At 42.0% G+C, this 23,715-nt stretch overlaps 2 protein-coding genes across 5 annotated transcripts in view; one reads left to right on the plus strand and one right to left on the minus strand.

The window, feature by feature from the left end:
* Nucleotides 1–12,591, minus strand: part of XNDC1N (XRCC1 N-terminal domain containing 1, N-terminal like) — a 40,156-nt gene extending 27,565 nt beyond the window's left edge. Inside the window, exons 1-6 of one of the 4 annotated variants that reach the window (XM_064288616.1) lie at nucleotides 12,040–12,254; nucleotides 11,597–11,703; nucleotides 7,467–7,648; nucleotides 5,383–5,524; nucleotides 4,436–4,591; nucleotides 2,916–3,094 (exon numbers count right to left, since the gene is read on the minus strand). In XM_064288616.1, the coding sequence (XP_064144686.1) occupies nucleotides 2,916–3,094; nucleotides 4,436–4,591; nucleotides 5,383–5,524; nucleotides 7,467–7,511 (522 nt within the window). In that variant the 5' untranslated portion in view covers nucleotides 7,512–7,648; nucleotides 11,597–11,703; nucleotides 12,040–12,254. Of the gene's footprint in view, nucleotides 1–2,915; nucleotides 3,095–4,435; nucleotides 4,592–5,382; nucleotides 5,525–7,466; nucleotides 7,649–11,596; nucleotides 11,704–12,039; nucleotides 12,256–12,281 lie in introns of those variants that run through there. The other 3 variants (XR_010322470.1, XM_064288617.1, XM_064288615.1) reach the window with 3 other exon arrangements.
* Nucleotides 12,592–12,654: 63 nt separating this feature from the next.
* RNF121 (ring finger protein 121) overlaps nucleotides 12,655–23,715 on the plus strand; it is a 74,857-nt gene continuing 63,796 nt past the window's right edge. The window contains exon 1 of the mRNA XM_003420106.4: nucleotides 12,655–12,769. Coding sequence (XP_003420154.4) covers nucleotides 12,707–12,769 — 63 coding nt within the window. The 5' untranslated portion in view covers nucleotides 12,655–12,706. The remainder of the gene's footprint in view (nucleotides 12,770–23,715) is intronic.

The following is a 23,715-nucleotide window of genomic DNA, read 5'->3' on the forward strand; positions in this document are numbered from 1 at the left end:
TTTCTCTACATTTTAAAATATTTCTTAATTTTTTCTTTAATCTTCAGCTCTGATTATTCTATTACAGATTCTTTTAAAGGTAAATGTCTTTCTTGTAAACATGACTTTGGATTCCTTCTACGAGTTTGATAAACAGTATTTTCATCCTCATTCACTGTTAAATATTTTTTAATTGTCACCACAATTTCTTCCTGGACCTAAGGCCAATTTTGAAATATTCTATTTAACTTTTCAGAGTGATCATTTTTTCTCTACCTTGTTTTATGAGTTTTAGAGTGAATATTACTAGAAAGGGTAACTAGGCAGGTATGTAGATGTGGTTTATTCAGCCTTAACGCTAAATGAGATTAACCATTAGAACCTGAGCTTCATAGCACAAGCTGGTTGGAGTCACGCAGCCTAGGTTCAAGTCCAGTTCCAAAGTTTATTTACCAGTGCGACCTAAGATATCCCACTAAGTTTTTCTGTGCTTCTGTTTCCTTACTGGGAAATCAGTGATTGCAAAAGCTCCCATTTCACAGGGTTAAATGAAAACAAAAACAAAAGAGAAACAAAAAAACAAACTAACTGTTGTTGAGTCGACTCTGACTCATGCTGAATCCACCCAGGCACCTGAAAAGATAGGCCTGATGATCAATTTCAGAAGGTCACAGCCACTGAAAACCTCATAGAGAGGGCAGTTCTACTCTGCATCACATGCAGTCACCATTCACAGGGCTAAAAGCACTTATATTTTGCTTTTGCTATAATATACCAATTAGAATGATAGACTAGGAAAAAAAGCCTACGGCATTTTAAGCCCGTTGCTGTCTAGTCGGTTTCGACTCACAGCGGTCGTACAGGACAGAGTAGAACTGCCCCATAGAACTGCTGATCTTTTGGTTAGCAGCCGAGCTCTTAACCACTGTGCCACCAGAGCTCCATAACCAAAACCAAACCCATTGCCATTGAGTCAATTCTGACTCACAGTGGCCCTTAAATTATAACACTGAGTGCTGTCTGACTCATTTCCATGTACCACTGCTTTCTTGTAAAAATGTTTCAGGGCCTCCTTTTCCTGTGGCTTCAAGGAGATACCTGCATATCTGTGTTTTGTTCTGCTGTTGTTACTGCTCAGTGCCATTCTGATATGGCTCTGGAGTTGCTGACTCCCTTCTTCCTGGATCCCATCATAGTCCTAGAGGTGCAGATTAATTTAGATGGCCAAAATCAAAAGGACTCTGGGAAGTCCTAATTTATCTGAAAACTATGGCGACTCTATGTTTTGGTTTGCTTTGGACAGTCCAGCTTTATGTCTGCTGTCCTAGCGTAATTCCTAACAGCATCCTCTTTTGCTCTCAAAGTGCCTTGGTTTGGACGATGAACTATATTGTGACCTTACCTAGAACTTCTGCTGAAAGATTAATTATATAATGAATGTTAACACTATAAACCTGTTCTAGGCACTGTTATAGGTGCCAGAGATATATTATTGAACAAGTCAGTCCAGGTTCCTAATCTCAGGGAGCTTACATTTTATGGAACAGCCAGGATCACAAAGCTCTAACTGCATCGTGTAGGCTACCAGCACCGGCACATCTAAACACGGTAGAACACACTGACCTTCCTCAATTGGTCCTTCCGCATTTTTCAGTCCTTCCTACGATGGGAGAGCAAACCTCAAACCAAGCTTTACTTTGCGTCTGCTCTCTCGGTCTCTCCCAAGGCTGCACTACAAAAGCATCTACTCTCGCTCTTTGCTCTAATTCCATTTTCTCTTCCCAATTCCCAGTTTCCTCTTTATCTCAGTAACCTCAACAGGAGTAGCTTGAAACTCCTGCGAACTGAAATTCTAAAAAATGTACTGAGTGTATAGGAGGAGCAATGGTGGGGGTGATGACAGGAGGCCTGACTTCTAGTTTCTCAAAGAATACACAAGTTTCCCTATCTGAGATATAAAATGAAGCACTCAGGGCTAGATTATTCCTAAGTTTGTTTTTTTTCAAACTCTAGAATTCTATGTCTTTAGTTTGGTTTGATTACTCATTCATTATTTGTTTGTGAGTAAAGTGTGGTAAAAGGTACATGCTTCAAAAAATAGATGGAGACACCAATGACAAGAAAGCAGGAGGAGAGGAGTCAGAACAGGCTTAGGATGAAAATATAACTAGAAAACTGCCTGAGAAAAGGTAAATTAAACCGACATAAACTCAAGGCAAGAAACCCAGTAGCGAACAGGAGACTGGTACTCACACACGTCTTCACTTAGGAATACATGTGTGTTGTGTAGGGAAGGAGAAGAGGGGAACAAACGAAACTGCAGAGCACGCATCCACAAGTGTAACTGGCTTTGCTGGGCAGGGCGCGCATGGAACAAAAAGGACGGAGATTACAAGTCAGCCCTGTGATTTTCAGGTGCTGCAAGGAAGTCTGATAAAAGCTACCACAAAAAGAACAAAAAACAAAAAACTAACCAAACCCATTGCTGTGGAGTCCATTCTGATTCATAGCGACTCTACAGGACAGAGCAGAACTGCCCCATAGGGTTTCCAAGGAACAGCTGCGTGGATTCGAACTGCCAACATTTTGGTTAGCAGCCGAATGCTTAACTGCTGCACCATCAGGGCTATGATAAAAGCTACAGCCACCAAAAACCTGGAAATATGAGATTAACTTTGTACCCAAGAAGAATAAATAGTCCAACAATTCTGTGAACACTATATTTGAGGCTCACTCACTTGCGTCTTCTAATATGAGAGAGGGAAGGAGAGGGGTTCACTCCTTCCTGTATGAGAGGGTAGCAAGCCGATTGGTGCTCATATTTGAATGTGTGTATGTAGTGTATGTGCCTCTCCCTCAATCAGGCAACAGCCTCCTAACCAGAAACCTGGAAAGGACGAGAGACCATTAAGTCCTTGTTCTACCATCATACACACCTGGCTCACCCCAGAGCTCACGAGGGCTGAGGGGCCTGTCATGGGATCATCTAAGGAGTCCAGAGAGGAACGGACCCGCAGGAAGGCCAGGCCAAAGGACTGATGACGTGTGAAGGGTTGGGAGCAGGTGAGACGAAGTCGATCCCATGACTCACCTGAGGCTGGGGCCAGGAAATCATCTAAGGAAAAAAGAGAAAGAACATGAGGGGAAAGGAAACGCATAAACAGGAGGAGAGAGAAAGGAAAAGAAGGTCAGTACTGAGGAAAGGAAAGAAAAGAAGACAGGGGCTATGTGGAGTAAACTCCAACAAAAGGAAGAATGGCGATCACTGGTAACTAACCACCTCAGGTGCTGGTGCTCAGGGTTTAGCAGAGCCACACAGGCCAATCAGGATCCTCTCAGACCCAATTCCTTGCCTTCCCATCATCGCTCCTCTCTGTCATGGTTCCACACTGTTCCTCACATCAGTATATTCTCATTATGCACCTCTCTAGAGACCTCATCAATATCTCATTTTAATAGGAGTTATCTGTAATGTTAGGGTCTGGGATGACAATTTGCCCAGTGGATTAGCTGAGATATATTTAGCCTTCCCTGACCACTTGACTTCAACCTTCCACGACATGCCCTGTGTACTCACAGTATATCGCCAACATCACAAACCCTTCACACACTCAATTTCCAACGCTAGGCAATCGGTACCTCACCCCTCAACCTCGTGTCCTTGCAATATCACTCTTCCTCCACAACACTGCAAACACCTCCAAATTAAACACAAACAAACCCTTACTAGGCTAAGTTCCCAGAGGCCAAGAATCAGATCTTACGCTTCTTCTGCTGTGCCAACTGAACTCAGAGATTGGCACAGAACAGAACTCAGGAAACACTACATGCTACGTATCTATAATCATTACACAGCTTACCATGGCATATATAAACATTTACCCTACACCCTTACTGGTACAGATATATGAACAAAAACACACTAATTGCAAATATGGGTTCTACATAGGTTCCATTGAATCCCATGTTATGTGTAAATAAAATCAGAGCTCATAAACATACCTAGCTATCATGTATCCTGGGGCCCTGGTGCCACAGTGGTTAAGAGCTTGACTGCTAACCTAAAGGTCGGCAGTTCAAATCCACCAGCTGCTCCTCAGAAACCATATGAAACAGTTCTACTCTGTCCTATACAGTTGCTATGAATCAGAATCGACTCGACAGCAATGGGTTTCATGTATCCTCACCATGCAGAACTCACACAGAAATATACCACATTGTTGTTCACTCATTATCTACCCTATCCCAACAGATATAACCAAGCCCTTGCATAGCTTCCTCCCACAATATATACCCAACAGCATTTACAGCCCTCTATAGTACTGCATCTCTCTCTCTCATACACGCACTCTCTCTTTCTCACACATGCACCCTCTCTCTCTCACACACGCACTCTCTCTCTCTCTCTCACACACGCTCTCTCTCTCTCCCTCCTTTTTGCTTTTGTCCTCTTTACCATCTTTAAACATGCGGACCCCTGAGAGGTTCTTCCCCTGCTTTGAATCAGCTAGGGACATAAGCATGGTTGCAGGGAGCAGGGTGATGAAAGGTCTGTCCAGGGACCAGGAAGAACGACCCACATCAATTTGCAGGAAAGCACAGCCACAGTTACCTGGGGACAAAAAAGACGAGAAAAGGATAAAAGTGATGGGATGACAGGGGCCCCTCCAATGGCAGATAAGGAAATTGGGTGGGGAAAGGGCATTCTAGAGCTTGCTGGACGTCCAGAAAATTCAGGCAACATGTGGATTCCCATAGGGAACCAGTAGCTGAAGTGAAACGGGGCCACAGCCAACTAAATGACCATGTGAAGGTTCATTGGGCTTCTCCTAACCAGAAACCTTTCCTTTGCCTCTCCCTGTCCACTGACCCTGGCAGGCAGTACTGAATTCTGTCTCTATTAAATCTTTGCTAGGGGGTCTCACATTTCTTTGTCCAGACAGAGCTGAGAAAAATGGTCTTTGCCAGTCTTCTATTCCAGAGAATCCTAGGGTCAAACTTCTCAGTCCATAAATTCCCATCTCCTTCAGTAAACCTTCCCGGATAATCCTTGCATAGTTCGTCCCTCCAGCATCTTCTTGACACTTATATTTAGAGATGCACATAGATTCTATTTGTGGGCATTTATAATAGCGTCCTATGGCTTCATCTAGACCGGTCAGACCAAAGTAGGACAGGTATGTTGCACAATTCAAGGAGTGCCATTTACATTGTATTCCACAGCTCCTGGAGTTCTGCATTACCACACACCTACCTCAAGTTCTGGGGCCATATCTCTCTGTCACTCTCAGATAGGGCTGAGTCCATGAAGACTGCTCAGTCAGATTTAACTCAGACATTCTAGTTGAGGGGTTGGGGAAAATATTATTTCTCTGGTTCCCAGGCCCTACAGAACTCACTCACCAACATCAATGTAGCCAATGGGCACTGCTCTCTCCAACTGCAGTTCCACTTTCAGTTGCCCACTTTTGTCCTGAGGGCAGCTGAGCCAAGGTCCCCTCTGACTGTCTGGGTTCAGTAGGTTCGCCACAGGATACTTAGGATCCTAAGTCAGAGAGAGGAGGAGAAGATCAGGAACCCTACTGAGTCCAAAGGAAAAGAGGATATCCATGAACGAGGGATCCCTACTCTCCCAAATCTTTCCAGGCATCCAAACATGACGCAAAAGGCACTAGTTAGAAGCCCACGGGAATGTATCATGTGCTAAGTGGTTTATAGACATCATCTCATTTAATCCTCCTAACGACTGAGGTAGCCACTATTATTACTTCCTATTTAATAGATGAGGCCCTGGTGACACAGTGGTTAAGAACTCGCTGCTAACCAAAAAGTTGGCAGTTTGAATTCACCAAGGGCTCCTTGGAAAGCCTATGGGGGCACTTCTACTCTTTCTTATAGGGTCGCTATGAGTTAGAACTGACTCGACAGCAATAGGTTTTTTTGGTTTTATTTAATAGATGAACAAACTGAAGTTTAGAGAGGTTCGCCAACTTACCCAAGGCTACAAGGCCAAACGATCAACCAAAGCCAGGATTCTAACCCAGGGTTCTGAATCCAGAGCTCTTAGCCACCATACTATACTGCTTCTTTTCATTTAAAAGGTGCCTTCACAGGCATTTATTGTATCTTGAAAATAACTCTAGGTGATACAGAAGGCAAAAATTTTTATTTTAGTTTTACAAACAAGGCATAGAAATAAAGTGATTTGTTCACAGTCAACAACAGTGGTTTTGAGACAGAAATTTTGAGTTCTAACCCAAGGTCAGTTATTTTTTGGTTAAGTGGCCTTGTGGAAACCACTTTCCCTCTCTGGACCTAAATTTCTTCGTTTGTAAGTAAGCCAAGAGACCAGATTCATGGTTTTCCTCTTTTTTTTTTTTTCTTTTTTAAAGCAATAAAACCCTTCCACTGAAGTGAAATCTTACACCGAAGTGTGTATGTATGTGTGTGTACATACGCACACACGAATAAATAGCTTTAAATAAAAGCAGGGCTTTGGTTAAAGCATTAAGTGGAGAAAGGGCTAGAGATATACTTGCTCTCCTTACCCTCAACTTCTAGAAGTGGGTTCCCGCAGAGTATAGTTTGAAAACCACTAAAACTAGAAGATACCTAATTTTTTATAAGGCTAGCATTTTATAAGGCTAAGAGTCTAAGAAGAAAACCATTTAGGCGGGCTATGTAGTTAAGGATAAGGGTAATTTTTATTTTATTTCCCTAGAATAGGGGTTGATATAGTAGTTATTAATTGAGGCAGCACACCCCTTCTAAAAGCCTTCCTGAAATGTGTGGGGGTATTTTTAGTGGTCACAATGACCAGGGAGCAATATTGCCATTAGGGGCAGGGGACCAGGGATGCTAAATGTTCCACAATGCAAATGACATTGCTACAAAATGCAGACTTATACTACCCAAAATACCAGCGGTAACCCTCGAAAAAAGTTAGGGTAAGAGGAGGAAAGGAGAGGGGAGAAGGGACAAATACATAAAGCAGTGACAGCAGCGGAAAGGGTAAGAAGTCCCTAAGGACCCAGCGCCAGGGATATATGGCTGTAATTAGGATATTACAGAACTTTTAGGTAGAAGGCTGGGAGCACCCTTGATGGTGACAGTGGTATCTTCACAGGTCAGAGACTACCTCGAGTGTCTGGGCCTGTTTCCAACGGCAAATTGACCAAGCTGCCTTTCTGGGGACCTTGGTACAGACTTTGGGCATACAGCTCTCTCCAAACTATGGGCAGGATCCCAAATGTGCTTCCTTCTTTACCTTCAATTCCTGAGACACTGCTTTTATGCCTCCTGCATTGCTCTGGGGGATGATCTAAAGGCATAAGCTATGTACTCCCCATTAGACTTTGGACTCCCAAAGAAGGGACAATATCTCTCCGACTGGATTGGAATTTCCCTGAAACTGGAGCCAAGTCTCCCATTTTTTTTTTTTTTTTTAACTCCTTTCCAGCTACCAGGAAAAAATCCTGCTAATATACCTGAGAGGAAAATGACACCACATGGCTGATCTTCACAGGTGCCATGGTGGGCCCAGCAGCTGTTCCACGTCCAAGGCAAAAATGGTTTCTCCCAAAATTTCTTCTAACTCTGTCACCACTTTGGCACTGCCTATATATTGGTCCTGTCAGCCACCAGAAGAGAAAGAATGTGCATGTTACTCCTGAAAAAGAGAACAAAAAAAATAAACTCCTCATGGCTGATTCTCTAGTAACAGGGGTTATTTGCAGCAGTCAGTCAGACTGTCACTAATGATCACCACTGGCCTGGTACTGGTTGGGAGGAGATATGAACAAGCCGATGAAACTCCAACAAATGTGAAACAACTGGAATGCAACCACTGGGTGACAGAGCAATAAGTACAAAATACATTTATATTAATGTTGGAATTATAAGTAGGTATGTTCTTACAAATAAGCACAAAGCACCAATCATCTTCAGATCCCTACAGCCTAGCACATAGTAAGGATGTTGAACAAATGTTCAACTAAATATATGATACAAGTCTCTTCTGTTTTCTTTCTTCACATAAGATACATCTTCCTAAATTACCTCTTCCTTAAGTTACTCGATGGCTTGTATACAAATCTCTTGCTACACCATAGGTACTTAAAAAAAAAAAAAAAAATTTTTTTTTTTTAATAAGCATTAATTCAGCTTGGTGTCTCAAAGCCTCTACAGTGTAGATTTCTATGTTTTCTGCTTCATCTCCTACTATTCCTCTCATTGGGGGAAGTGCCTTACCTGACTACCACTGTTTTGCTTATTTATTTAACTGTCTTTTGTTAACCCTTTAAAGGAAAACATTAAATCTATTCAAATGAACACACATTAGAATGATGAACTCATACATCTATCACCTAGCTTTTAAGAGGTGTTTTAAAAGTTGTCTGGATATTTTTAAGTGGGATATCTCACCATATATTTATACCCTGTCCATTTTGCTCATGTTTGTTACCCACCTGGCCCCTGAAAATATGAGTCTGTGACCCCTGATATATTCCCAGCCATAATGGTCATCTTACCTCCCTTCTCCCTTTGTTTCCCCAATATGCTCTTTTCACCTCCAAGACTTTGCTCATTCCATTGCCTCTGCTTGGAATACTCTGTCCCTTCTACAATTATGGAATCTAATGCATTCTTGATGCTCAAAAGTCACCTCTTCTCAACCCAGCTCAAGGTGACAGCTTCATCCTCTTAATTCTCACTTAGCATTTAGTAGAGTGCCTTGTATTACAATTAACTGGAAATATATTTTATGTCCCTCAACAAATCATAAAATCTTGGGCTTCATGTGTGATTAATTTCTGTATCCTCAATGTAAGAAACATATAGTTCCTGATTAGCAAATGTCTGCTGAATGAATGGCCATAAAAATTGAGCTCCAAAGGGCCAGAGGGGCAATAGTTAGGAAGTGCTCAGGGTGGGGCCAACTGCTACGACCGACCCCGGTATCAAGCTTTTAGTGAACGCCATCCAAAGGTCAAGCATTCCTCACAGGCAGTCCATGTGGAGCCAGGGCTTCAAAGAAAGAAGAATGGAGGATGAGTCTTGAGTCACCTCTCTAGACCTCTAGATTAATTAGAGCTGGTTTTTTCACCATAGGAATTCACTGAGCATCCAACAATTTTGCCTACTCTACACTTGATATGGAAACCCTGGTGGCGTAGTGGTTAAGTGCTATGGCTGCTAACCAAAAGGTCAGCAGTTCAAATTCCCCAGGCGCTCTTTGGAAACTCTGTGGGGCAGTTCTACTCTGTCCTATAGGGTTGCTGTGAGTTGGAATCAACTCGACAGCAGTGGGTTTTGGGGTTATGCTTGATATTGAAAATATAAAAATAAGACATGCTCTCTGTTTCAGAAAAACAGTATACATTTGTGATTGGATGTAGAAAACTCCACCTTCTCTCATCACCAACATACAGATGTCTGACTAAGCCAGCCCCAAAACCATACTCTTGGCTTGGGGACCCTGAAGCTATCAATCTTGGATATTTCATTCAGTCAATATTTTAAGGGGTACCTGGTAACTACCAGGCACTATACTAGGTGCTGGACACACAGTGATGAATAATATAATCTCTTTTTCTCATGGAGATCACTGCCCATCAAACTGCTTGCAGTTCTGAAAGGATTAAGTTCTTTCAGGCTTCTTGCCCTTATATAAACACTGTTGTTCCTGCTTTTTTCTAATTGCTTGTTTACCCTGTGTGTCTTCCCACTAAACAGTGAGCTCTTTGAGAATATGGATTTTTGTCACGTTCATTATCTTCCACACCACAGAAACATATATTGAGAGGTCCCTGAGTGGCATGAACAGTTAAGCACTCGACTATTAGCCAAAAGGCCGGTGGTTTGAATCCAACCAGAGGCACCTCGGAAGACAATCCCGGCGATCTTCTTCTGGAAGGTCACAGCCTTGAAAACCCTATGGAAGAGTTCTACTCTGACACACATGGGTCACCACGAGTGCGAATGGACTCGAAGTTGACTAAGAACAACAAAAGTGAAGGGGAACTCAGAAGTACAGAAAACATCCACTAAAAGAGTAGTCTATTAAATAAATATAATTCCAATCACAATTTTAACAGAAGTTTCTGGCAAACACGACAAACTCATCAAATAAAGGACCACAAATTGCTAAGACAATTCTAAAAAGATCAAAGAGGTAGGCATTAACTCTTTCAAAAACAGTTAGTTATATGAATTAAAACATACTGTCTAGAAACAGGCAAATCGATCCCAGAAATAGACCCACATAAATGAGAATTTAAAACCTGATAGTCTGATTATATATATACGATAGAGCAACATCATGATTCTATTAGAAAAAGATGAATAAGTAGTGTTCAGAAAATTGATCCTTACCTCAGAGCATATTAAAAAATTTTTACCCAAATAGATCAAAGACAGGAACATGAAAACTAAAACTTTCACACAGCATAAATAAGGTTAAAGTACAAATAGCTGACTGAAAGAAGGTATTTGCAACAGATGAAAAGTTGGATAGTATTTAGAATATATTTTTTAAGAAGCTACAAATCAATTAGAAAACAAATTTCTTTGCAGAGCAATTTAGCAGTGTCTAAAAAATAGAATATATACATACTCTTTGACCCAACAATTCTACTTCTAGGTATATTCTAGAGCAGCACTGTCCAATAGAAACATAATGTGACCCACACATATGTCATTGTTAATTTCCTAGGAGCCACATTAAAAAAACTAAAAGAAAATAGATAAAATTAATTTTAATAATACATTTTATTTAATCCATTTCATCAGCTGTATATAATTATTAATGAGATATTTACAGTCTTTTGAAAATACTAAATCTTCTGAAATTTGGTGTGTATTTTACACTTTAAGCACATCTCAATTTTAACTAGTCACATTTCAAAAGTGCAATAACCCCATGTGGCTAGTAGCTAATGTATTTAAGCAGCACAGCTCTAGAGATGAAAATATGCACAAAAAAACATGTACAATGTTTCTAACTGCAAAAAAACCGTAGAATTCCAATGTCCATCAATTGAAGAATGTATAAATGGAATGTTATATATCATACAATGGAAGGCTATATAATAGTTAAAAGGAATGAATTAGATGTAAATATAGGTAAACATGGAAAGGTCTCGAAAATAATATTGAGTGAAAGAATTAAAAAATGACAGACAGAAAAATAGCACTTATGCTCATTAAAGCCCCAAATGAAGCAATACTATATATTGTTTATGGATACACATATAAATTTTCTAAAAAATGGACTGTAAGGATACACAGCTAATTCATAAAAATAGTTGCTTCTGGGGAGGATAATTGAATAATGGGCCTGGGAGTAGAAGACACAGATAAGTTCAACTTTTATCTGTAATATTTTATCTTCTAAAAAAACGAGGAAGCAAACAGATCATGACGTCAATAGACAATCTGGGGAGATGGGTATACAGTGTTTGTAATTATTAAAGTTTCACATAATAAAACTGATTCCCATTTTAAGGGGAAAAGATGATGTAAATAATACGCTATAACTTCCTGTTGACCTCAAAATAAAGTTGACTGGTATTCTAGGGACTCCATGCGCCCAAAAGGTCATTCTAGCCCTACTTACTGGGGAGATGTCAGCAGAGGACACAGGCTTGCAAGTGTCGGATCCGGATGTACAAATAACAAGGTGTTGGAAATCAGACACGAAGATACAGGTGGGAATAAGGCGCACTGAATAAATTAAAAAAAAAAAAAAATTTTTTTTTTTTTTTGAACAAATAAGACGTCCGGAAAAGGGGATAAGAGTAGAAGCTGGGGGCGCAGGACGTGGGGTAGGAAAGAGTACAGATGTGTGAAGTGGACCCTGAGGCGTGAGAGCCTAAGAAGTGCAGTATGAGGGCCGTGGAAGTCTCGCAAGGCTCTTCGGCTCTCAGCTTCGGAAGCCTAAGCTGCTCGGCGACTACCACGGCTCCTCGGAACAGACTGCTCTGTCCACCTTCTTGATGGCCATCCCTCTTCCATGTCAGCTACTCCCCTCTCCACCAACGAACCCCAACGCCCCCTCACCCGGGACAATGAACCACGAAGAGCCATCGCTGCGTCAGATCGTAGACCACAAACTAATTCTCCCGCCTATTTCGGCTCTCTGACCTTCGCCTTATGACCCTGAGGGTATTTCTTCCGCCTCTCAAAGCATGATAATTCGTTCCAAGGCCTCAAGAAGCTATTATTTCTGAAAATTGCCCATCAAGGTAACAAGAAAGGTCCTACAGCTGGAAAAATAATTTTTTTAATGTATTTTCACTCACCACCCAGCAAGTGAGAGGCATTTAAACTTCCGGGTCAGGTTCAATGCATCCTGGAAAATGTAGTCCTTAGCCTCCACGCCTTGCTCCTTTGGAGTCCTGAGTGAGGGAGCGTCTCGAAAGTTGTTCGTTTAGCGATTCTCCCCTTTTGGCTCTTAAAAGGGGAAACTGGTGAAATATTTGCCCTGAAAATAATACAATCCAAACTTCTTGTTTTCCAAGATTCTTTCCCTTCTGAAGGCTAGAAGAGCATGGGAACGATCCCTAAAGTGAATAGCAAGTAGATGGTCTTAGTCCCTGACAGGTGTCTTCCAGTATCGATGCCCCGCCCCTTCTGCTGGAGCCCTCCCGTCGATTGGCTAGGAGTACTTGAGCGGCGGAAGCAGCTGGCTAGCGCGGGGACAGAGGGGAGGGGGCGAGCCGTGAAGATGGCGGCGGTCGTGGAGGTGGAGGTTGGAGGAGGTGCTGCTGCGGATCGGGAGCTGGATGAGGTGAGGAGAGCTGAGAGACTAGTCGAGGAGAGACTCAGCCTGAAACTGAGATATTGGGAGAGGAAGTCCTAGAAGAGACGGGGTCCTGGAAGAGAAGCGGCTGTCCGGGGAGTGGGTGCACGGAGAGGGGAGTTGGAGAGACCCCTGATTCGGGGCCTCCTGGGCGGTCATGGGGGTTGAAGACTTGTAGTTAACCTCAAGGATGGAGATAGAGGAGAGGGAGAGAGTCTGGAAGGGTGGGGGTGTTAAGATCTGGAGATTATTAGCTGGGGGTCCTAGGGTAGGACTATAGGGGTAGCCGAAGAGTTAGAGAGGCGGGGAGTTTCTTCAAGGGAAGGCCAAGCTTTCACTGTGGGTGCGGGCGCTGTCGAGGCTTGGGGTGGGGGGTGGGGACGCGGAAAGAGATAGGGTGTTAAGCTACTAGTATTATAGCTTCGAATTGTTTTTAGGTAGAAACTATTAGTTACACTTACATTCTTAACTTTGTATAGTGCGTGGTTAGTAAAGTTTTGGCCAATGAATGAAAGAACGGATGGATGAATGAATGATTGTATACCGGAATTCATCCATTCACTCACTGAACAAACATTAAGTATCACCTTTGCGCCTGAGGTAGATGTTAGGGATACAAGGGGTCTTCTTGAAGAGCTCACGATCTGGTGGTGTGAGGTAGACAAGAAGACTAATCATTGTTTGAGAGGTATAATGATGGCACTGAGAATAGGGAGACCAATTCCACTTGGGCCAGGGAAGGCTTCCCTTAAAAGATAAACGATTGTCTATTTATCTCTTTTTCCCTCAATACTTGTGAGCTTCATGAGGAGTGAGCTCTTTGAGAGTGTGTGTTCCCTACCCTAGCTAATAGGCATTCAGTGACTGGCCTGTTGAATTAGGAGCGGTCCTTGAAGGAGAGTTTGAGCTCGAAGGGACAGCGTTGAGAAACAGAAGGTGAGAAAGGAAAGGGTAAAGGTTCTGAGGCCAATGTGGCATTCATAGCTAGGGGTGCATATGGTCTTGCATATGGACAGAGACAGCATAGGCAAAAAGAAGGAAGGGGATTTTCAGGGATGAAAACTGTGAGATCTATGAGTAGCAGAATTTTAGTGGCCCCTGGGCGTATGTTGGGGTGGAGGGTTAGGGCTGAGATTCAGAGAAAGGGACTGAAAGAGGACTTGGGAAGCAAAGACTTGCTTGGTGGTCGGATGGGTTGGAGAAGTTGGTGTATCTGATTTGAATCAGTAAGGGGACGTGTTGAGACTGAGAAACTGACAGATGGTCAGAGCAGGGTCACTGGGACAACTTTTTGTTTCAGTGGTATCTACTCCTAAAAAAAAAATGAGGGATTTTTAAAGAAGTGTTTTAGAACCCTACCCCCCATCACTAGAGAGGTGTTTGGATACCAGTGGTTGGTGGGGTGATTGCAGAAGTGACCTCTAAGGACCCTTCTAGCTCTAAGCCTCTGTGATTACAGTGGACAGTGGTTAAATGAGGTATATTTGAATGCACTTTGAAAAGGATAAGTGCTGTATTGAAGTTATTATATATGGCTTGTCAGTTATGGGCTCCCTTTTGAGGGAGCCTGATTTCAGCTCCATATGTCAGAGTTCATTAAGATAAAGAGTAAAAGTTTTGGCAAAGGAGAAGAGAACTTAAAATTTTGATATAAGACATTTTTGCTTCTTAGCTTTTCTTCCTTCATTGTTTTAAGGACTTAAGCGCTTCTAGCAGTATAATGTGCTTTCCAAAGTGTCATGCCTAGAGGTCAACTTTGTAGGTAACCACTAGCATTCACCTCAGAAACCTTATTGTTTCATTCACCTAGAAAGAATATAAGCTATTGTCTGGAAGTTCTGTGTGGACTGGTCCTGTCCATTTCTTTGTGTGTTGAAGAAAGTGACTCTGGGAAGCAGGAACAGTCCTTTTTGTAAGCTCCAAAAGGAGCAGGAGTCTGGTCTAGCAGACTTCAGTTTGTGTGTGAACTTCTACTAGTGTCTCAGCTGTTCCTTAACAGCCTTAACTAGTGAAAGAGAAGGTGAAACTCATCATGGGGGTCTACTGTGTGTCAAAGGAGCCCTGGTGGCACAGTGGTTAAGCGCTCAGCTATGAACGAAAAAGTCGGGTTGAACCCACCAGCTGCTCAGTGGGAGAAAGATGTGGCAGTCTGCTTTCATAAAGACTACAGCCTTGGAAACCCTATGGGGCGTTTCTACAGGGTTGCTATGAGTCGGAATCGACTTAACAGCAATAGGCAATGAGTATCAAAGGAACCCTGGTGGTGCAATGGTTAAACGCTCAGCTGCTAACTGAAAGCGGTGGTTCCAGCTGCTCCACAGGAGAAAAGATCAGACCTGGCGACCTGCTCCTGTAAAGATTACAGCCTAGGAAACCTTATGGAGCAGTTCTGTTCTGTCATATAGGGTTGCTGTGAGCTGGAATAGACTTCACAGCAAACAGCAAACAACTGTGTGTCATGCACTGGGGGTTCAAAGATGAGTAAGGAGGATCTTTATGAACTTACAGTCTAGCGGAGAGACATGTAAATAGCCGATTAAAATACAAGGTAATTACAAGTGCAGTGGGGCGTGAGAGAAGCACCTAAATTGGCTAGGGGAAGTGAGTCAAGTCTTTATGATGGAGATGGGTTTGACTGAAAACATAAAGTTTGGGTTTACAAAAATAGTAATGATTTGTATGTGGCAACAGAGTTGCCTACCTGGAGCACTTTGTCCTTCGTAGATAAGACTCTACTGTGGAGCCAGATTATGAAAAGGTAGTGGGTAGGCTGACCGATGGAGTTGGTGCTCTTTTCCACTGTGAATTAATTATTTTCAGGATATTGTACCTGTGTTTTCCAATATCAGATGCTATTAGCATGATACGTAGTCTGAGATAGCTGTTAGTTCATTTTCCTTTCTGGTTTCTTCTCCTTTCGTCTGGCTTCATTATTATTTTTCCAAAAAGTTGGGAGATAATTTGGGCTTTGCTAACTGCATTTCTTGTTTTAGAGAGGTGGATAGAAGAGATGGCTTAGGGAAAGAGCTCTCAGCAGAAAATACCACTGTTTATAGAGCCCTTACCATAAACCAGCTCCTGTTTAAAGCTCTTTTTTTTCATTATCTCATGTATTTCTCATAGCAACCCTATGAGTTAGATGGTGTTAACCACATTTCATAAGTAAGGAGACTAAGGCTAGGGAGGTTAGGTAACTTTGCTAGGCTTCCACAGTTTGTTAGTGGGGAAGTACAGATTCCAGTCTAGGTCTGACTAACTTCAAAGCCTATGCTATACCGAGCACCTTGGTTCCGTTTCTCCCTGGGCTATTTGTGTTCTAGGTAGGCAACTTATAATTAAATAGCCTTAATTATCTCATATGTAAAAATTGATACAGTACATTTGATAAGTGGCTGTGATTCAAAAGAGCATTGAGTCTTGAATTTGTGAGCTAAGTTGTATTAGTATTCCCAATTTTTGGTTGAGGAAGCTGAGTTCAGAGGATTTGAGGCATACCCAGGACCTTGCAACTGCTAAGTGTTAATGCTAAGATTTAAAACCAGGTCTTCCAATTTGAGAGTGTTTGTTTCCCTTCCACCTAAGGACCCAAACTGAAGACTCATCTTGTCAGAGTGAACCACCCCTTTATGTAGCAAAAGTCCCAATTCCAAAACATGAAATAACATTTCATTCCTGAAAGGGTTAAAACTGGAGTTAACCAAAGGAATATTGGTTTTTCCGTATTTGTTGTTGTTATGTTGTTAGGTGCTGTCGAGTCAGTTCCAACTCACAGTGACCGTGTGTACAACAGAATGAAACACTGCCCTGTCCTGTGCCATCTTCACAATCGTTGCTATGTTTAAGCCCATTGTTGCAGCCATCGTGTTAGTCCCATCTCACCGAGGGTCTTCCTGCCTTTCGCTGACACTCTACTTTACCAAACTTGATGCTCTTCTCCAGGGACTGGCCCCTCCTGATAACATGCCCAAAGTATGTGAGGCGAAGTCTTGCCATCCTCACTTCTGAGGAATATTCTGTGTGTACTTCTTCCAAGACAGATTTGTTCGTTCTTTTGTGTAGGTTCTTTAATTTACTGATAGTTTGATTCTGCTGAGCTCCTGGTTATGAAGAATGATTAGCCCAGTGGTGACTAGGGAGATGAGAGATGAACCTAGCCAGCTCAGGCCAGGTATTAAACAGACTGTAATGGCTGGCTAGAAATCTTGGTGGCGTAGTGGTTAAGTGCTACGGCTGCTAACCAAAGGGTCGACAGTTCGAATCCGCCAGGTGCTCCATGGAAACTCTATGGGGCAGTTCTACTCTGTCCTATAGGGTCGCTATGTGTTGGAATTGACTCTTCGGCACTGGGTTTGGTTTTGGTTTGGAATGGCTGGCTAAGTTCAGTTCCGTCTCTCAACTTGCCAAATCACAGGGTGCTTGAGGAAGTTAGTAGGATAAAGCCTGGGCACCAGCTAGGCCCAGATTTAGACCTGTTCCTGGAGTCAGTGAGTTCCTCCTTGAAGGATTGGCTGGCCAACCTCCTAGACGGATTGTAGACATCCTTTTGGCATAGAGAGCTGGCTTGAGACCTAAGGTAGAGAAAACTTCAGCACCCAATCAGAGCCGACTAGCCCTCCTGCTCTGCATATGCCAGTGACTTCTGGACAGTCTACTTCCAGAGCCTACTTACCTGTCAAAATGATGTGATATCGTGCAGATCAGTGAGTAGTTTCTAGCTCAAGCCAGAGTTCAAAACAGCCTGCCACTAACTTGAGGTATTACTGCTTTAAGTGAGTAATTTACCTCTTGGGTCCTGTTTTAGTCTTGTTAAAAGAGAAGATTGAACTAGACTGATAGTTTTTAAACCTTTATTTAGTTACGAGACCCTTTATTCAAACAAAATCTCTCTGTGAAGACTTGTGATTCTTGAAGGAACTCAGCAGAATCCCTAGGGTTTCTCAAACCACACTTTGAAAACCAAAGAGCTTTCTCTTACTGCCAACAGATTGGATGAGCCTACTTTATATTCCTTTAGCCCCACTGTATTTCCTCTATCCCAGCCCTGTCAAACATTATTATAATTGTTCTTTCTTTTGTCTTCTCCACTAGACTGTAAGCTTCATGACAGCATAGTCCAAATCTGTTTTGCTCATTGTTGTAGTCCCTTCACTCAGCATGATGCCTGGCATACAGTAGGTACCCAATAAGTATTTGCTAAGTATTATTTTTGAGTGTAATTAATAATAGCTCCCACTTAATAAATGTTTGTGATATGCCAGGTCTTCTGCTTTGTCCTCATGGTTTTTTTATTGAATGTTTACAACATCCCTATGAGAAATGAACTATTGGGCTAGATCATAGTCTAAAGTTCTTTCTGGCTCTGTTGTTGTTATTAGGTACCATTGAGTTGGTTCTGACTCATAGTGGCCTTGTAGGACAGAGTAGAACTCCCCATAGGGTTTCCAAGGAGTGTCTGGTAGATTTGAACTGCCGACCTTTTTGGTTAGCAGCTGTAGTTTGCTGTAGCTCTTAACCACTGCACCTCCAGGGTTCCATAACATACTGTATACTATCTTTCTAATTACTGCCAGGTCTTTATTGATACTGTCCTGCCTGCCTAGAATACCTTTTCCTTCTCTGTGCCTTCGTAAATCCCATCTGTTATTTAAAGTTCTAGTCCAGGGCTTGCTCAGCTTCTAGAACTACTCCGGTCTACTCTGATCTCCTCTTTCCCTGCCTTTTATGGTTTTCTGTGCATAGGGTTGTTCCTTCATTTATCAGTTCATTCTTCAAACTTGTATGAAACACTTTCTGTGTGCCAGGCAGTGCGCTATGCCTAAAATAATGCCAAGGTGGAGAAAGTGTGATAATTGCCCTCAAGGAGTTCACAGACTAGTGTGGGTGGAGAGACTGATAAATAAGTGCAAAAACTTGTCACAAGTGTTATGATAGTAGAGTACCATATTTTTATGCAAATAACACACACATTGTACTTTTTTGCCAATCACACAACTCCCTTGTGCATTGTTTTCCTAGGCATGCTATGCGCATATTATGTGTGGGTGCGTTGTTTACGTAGCGTTATTTGTAAAAAAAATATGGTGTAATGCAGTGGGGGACACTGAGAAGTTTGTAGCGATCGATGTGACATCTCTTTTCCCAACAAGATTGGTAAAGCACCAACAGGCGGGAACCCCCTTGCTTCCTCAAAGCAGTAATCATTGTTTTGTTTTTTGTTCTTCCTCCAGTGGGTCCCTCTCTGTAGACATTTGATAAATGTTCCTTGTTTCCAGGGATTTCAGTCTCTACAGAATCTTGCCCAAAGCCAAGATCTTTGAGGGACTGAGACATGTGCAACTGGAATTTAATCTTGGATATCTGACCATTTATCTTTTTTTATTTTTCACATAAACAATAAGCTTTTATTTATTTATTTTTATTTTTTAAATAATGTTTTATTGTGTTTTTGGTGAAGGTTTACACAGCAGTTTAGGTTCCCATTCAACAGCTTCTGCACACGTTGTTTGGTGGCATTGGTTGCATTCTTCACATGCATGGACTTTCTCATTATTTCCATTGTGGCTATTTCTGACCATTTACCTTTGAGCCTTTTTTTTTTTTTTAAGGCGTGTAAAATGATTGGTAGCATGGTATGGTGGAAAAAAACACTTAGAGTAGTAAACAACAGTCCTAGGTTCTAAACTAGATGTTTAATCTCACATACAGTCAATTGAAAGGAACCCTGGTAGCACAATGGTGAAGTGCTCAGCTGCTAACCAAAAGATTGGTGGTTTAAACCCACTCAGCGGCTCCGTGGAGGAAAGACCTGGCAATCTGCTTCTGTAAAGATTACAGCCAAGAAAACCCTACGGGGTAGTTCAGCTCTATCATCTGGGGTCACTATGAGTCGAAAATCAATTCAGTGGCACCCAATAACAACAACAACAGTCAGTTGGTAATAGGTGGTTAAAAGGTCAGGGCTCAGCAAGAAAGCATGCTAATGGTGAGTGCTGAAGGTGAAATAACATAGAGCACTTACTTTGTGCCAAGTCCTGTGCCAAAGTGTTTAATATGCATTATCTAGTTCAATACCACAGCCTTGTGAGGTAGGTACTATTATTATTATCCCCATTCTACAGATGTGGAAACTGAGGCATAGAGAATTTAATAAATTGCCAGATGTCAGTAAGTAACTTGTCACTAACAGCCAGGTCAATGACAGAGCTGATATTCAAATCCAAGATAACTTCAGAGCTTGTGCTCTTAATCACTCTGGGCAGTACGAGAACTACATACTTCTGTCTCTGTTCCACATACTTCCCACCTCTGTACTACAGTAGACGTTTCCATTAAGTTAAATGTGGAATCTCAGGCATGTCATTTACAGAGGTGATTTGCCTAGGTCATGCTAGCAAGAAAAGACCAAAATGAATGTCAGAAGAGACTCTGAAACTTGCTCTTGAACATCGAGTAGCTAAAGCAAGTGGAAAAAATGATGACATTAAAATAGCTGAACAGAAGATTTCAAAGGGCAGCTCGAGAAGACAGAGTGTTATAACGACATGTGCAAAGACCTGGCATTGGAAAATCAAAATGGAAGAACGCAGTCAGCATTTCTCAAGCTGAAAGAACTGAAGAAAAATTCAAGGTTCAAGTTGCACTATTGAAGGATGCTATGGGCAAAATACTCAGTGATGCAGGAAGCATCAAAAGAAGATGGAAGGAATACACAGAGTCACTATACCAAAAGGAATTGGTCGACATTCAACCATCTCAGGACGTAGCGTATGATCAGGAACTGATGGTACTGAAGGAAGAGGTCCAAGCTGCACTGAAGGCATTGGTGAAAAACAAGGCTCCAGGAATTGACAGAATACCAGTTGAGATGTTTCAGGAAACTGATGTTGTGCTGGATGTGCTCACTTATCTATGCCAAGAAATTTGGAAGACAGCTACCTGGCCAATGGACTGGAAGAGATCTGTATTTATACCTATTCCAAAGAAGGGTGATTCAGCTGAATGTGGAAGTTATCAGACAGTATCATTAATAGCACACGCAAATAAAATTTTGCTGAAGATCATTCAAAAGTGGTTGCAGTAGTACATCAACAGGGAACTGCCAGAAATTCAAGATGGATTCAGAAGAGGCGATGAAACCAGGGATATCATTGCTGATGTCAGATGGATCCTAGCTGAAAGCAGAGAATATCAGAAAGATGTTTACCTATGCTTTATTGACAATGCAAAGGCATTTAACTGTGTGAATCATAAAAAAATTATGGGTAACACTGTGAAGAGTAGGGATCCTAGAACATGTAATTGTGCTCATGAGGAACCTGTACATAGACCAAGAGGCAGTTGTTCGAACAGAACAAGGGGATGCTGTGTGGTTTAAAGTCAGAAAAGGTATGCATCAGAGTTGTGTCCTTTCCCATACTTACGCAATCTGTATGCTGAGCAAATAATCCGAGAAGCTGGACAATATGAAGAAGAACAGGGCATCAGGATTATTTGAAGACTCATTAAAAACCTGTGTTAAATGCAAGTGACACAGCCTTGCTAGCTGAAAGTGAATAGGACTTGGACCACTTACTGATGAAGATGAAAGACCACAGCCTTCAGTATGGATTACACCTCAACAAAAAGAAAACAAAACTCAAAACTGAACCAATAAGCAACATCATGATAAATGGAGAGAAGATTGCAGTTGTCAAGGATTTCATTTTACTTGGATACACAATCAACACCCATGGAAGCAACAGTCAGCAAATCAAACTACACATTGCATTTGGGCAAATTTGCTGCAAAAGACCTCTTTAAAGTGTTAAAAACCAAAGATGTCACCTTGAAGACTAAGGTGCGCCTGGCCCAAGCTATGGTGTTTTCAGTCACCTCATATGCACACGAAACCTGGACGATGGATAAGGGAGACTGAAGAATTGACACCTTTGAATTGTGCTGTTGGCAAAGAATATTGAATATACTGTGGACTGCCAAAACAATGAACAAATCTGTCTTGGGAGAAATACAGTCGGAATGCTTCTTAGAAGCAAGGATGGTGAGACTATGTCTCACATACTTTGGGCATGTTATCAGGAAGGATCAGTGCCTGGAGAAGGGCATGCTTGGTAAAGTAGAGGGTCAGGGAAAAAGAGGAAGACCCTCGATGAGATGGATTGACACAGTGGCTGCAATAATGGGCTCAAGCATAACAGTGATTGTGAGGATGGCACAGGACCGGGCAGTGTTTTGTTCTGATGTACATAGGATCACTATGAGCAGGAACCGACTTGATGGCACCTAACAACAACAGTGCTATTTTGCAGTATATTTATTTGTATGTTTGTTTGTCCCACCAGACTGTGTTCACCTTGAAGGACCCTTTTTTATCTTTATATCCCTGGTGCCTGGCATAGGACATGACTCAATAAATGTATGAGTGTGTGAACTCATGAAAGAACCCAACCTCTCTGTATCTCAGTTCTTCATCCATGAAACGATAGGCTTGATCTAGATGACTTTTTTTTTTCTCTTTTTGGACTAGATGACTTTTGAGTTCTCTTGCAGCTTTGAAAGTCTTGGGTTCCAGTGTTTAACTTTGTCTTGTGTTTCCAACAGCTCCCATCAGACACTGGGTAAATCCCAGTGAATGACTGAATGGATGAAGGTATAATTATTCTTAGTAATCTGTGCTGATAATATTGGGTTGGGAAAATTAAAAAAAAAAAAATGGTGATAGGGAAGGAGTACATGAAATGCCTACTGCCTACAACCTCCAGTTCTGTAAACTTTTGGCTTTGGAGTACAGCCAGTCTCATACTGGCAGACAGTCTTTCCCATTCCAACACCACCTCCCCCCCAGGCCAGCCTTTCTTTTTGCAGATCATTCATCGATTAGCAGCTTTATGGTTTAATAACTCATCTACTTCCAGAAGGAATTTAAGGTGTCTGATTAGTAAAAACGGGTAGGAAAGAGGAAGAAAGGATGAAGAGCAATGTTTTAACTCCTTGAGGTCAAGGACTGTCTTTCTCATCTTTGTATATTACTCATTGCTTGCACAGTGCTTGGCAGATAGTAAACATCAGGGTATTTATTGAATTAATGAGAATACTTGCAGATATGGATCCTGCTGAGGACTAAGGAAGAGTTGACCAAATCACAAAGGTTAACTGACATGCTTACTATCTATTCTGGCAACCACGCAATAGGCTCTGACAGTATTTTCATATAAACTACTTCTGAAGCATTTCTGTTTTTACTGAATGCCAAATTGCTCGTTATCCATGACTTAAACCAATCAAAACCAAACCCAGTGCCGTTGAGTCGATTCCGACTCATAGCGACCCTATACGACAGAGTAGAACTGCCCCATAGAGTTTCCAAGGAGCGCCTGGCAGATTTGAACTGCCGACCCTTTGGTTAGCAGCCATAGCATTTAACCACTACGCCACCAGAATTTCTGATCCATAACTTACAGGCACAAAATCTGAGGATCAGCTTTTTGCTTCCATAGCACCCTGTGTAGATTTCTGTCAGCACTTAACCATGTTGTGTTGTTTGTGTCCATCATTAGGCAGTGAGTTCCGTGAGGGGACAGACCCATATCATTTTTCATCTTTGTGTTTCCAGCATCTAATCTCGCACAGTGGCTATCATAGATATTCACATATTTAGTGAACTTGAATTTTAAATCTAGTCTTTCCACCCATGCTTAACATCCTCGCTGAGTGTTCACCCAGTCTATGTTTAAACCCCTCTAATGACAGGGACAGGTTTGATTTTTTTGATTTAATGACAGGGAAAGGCATCCTGGTGGTGCAGTGGTTAAGCACTCAACTGCTAACCGAAAGGTCGGCGGTTCGAACCTACCAGCCAGTCTGCGGGAGAAAGATGTAGCAGTCTTCTCCTGTAAAGATGTACAACCTTGAAAGTCCTTTGGGGCAGTTATACTGTC

This window comes from Loxodonta africana, chromosome 7 (genome assembly GCF_030014295.1).
Source record: "Loxodonta africana isolate mLoxAfr1 chromosome 7, mLoxAfr1.hap2, whole genome shotgun sequence".
NCBI classification, from domain to species: domain Eukaryota; kingdom Metazoa; phylum Chordata; class Mammalia; order Proboscidea; family Elephantidae; genus Loxodonta; species Loxodonta africana.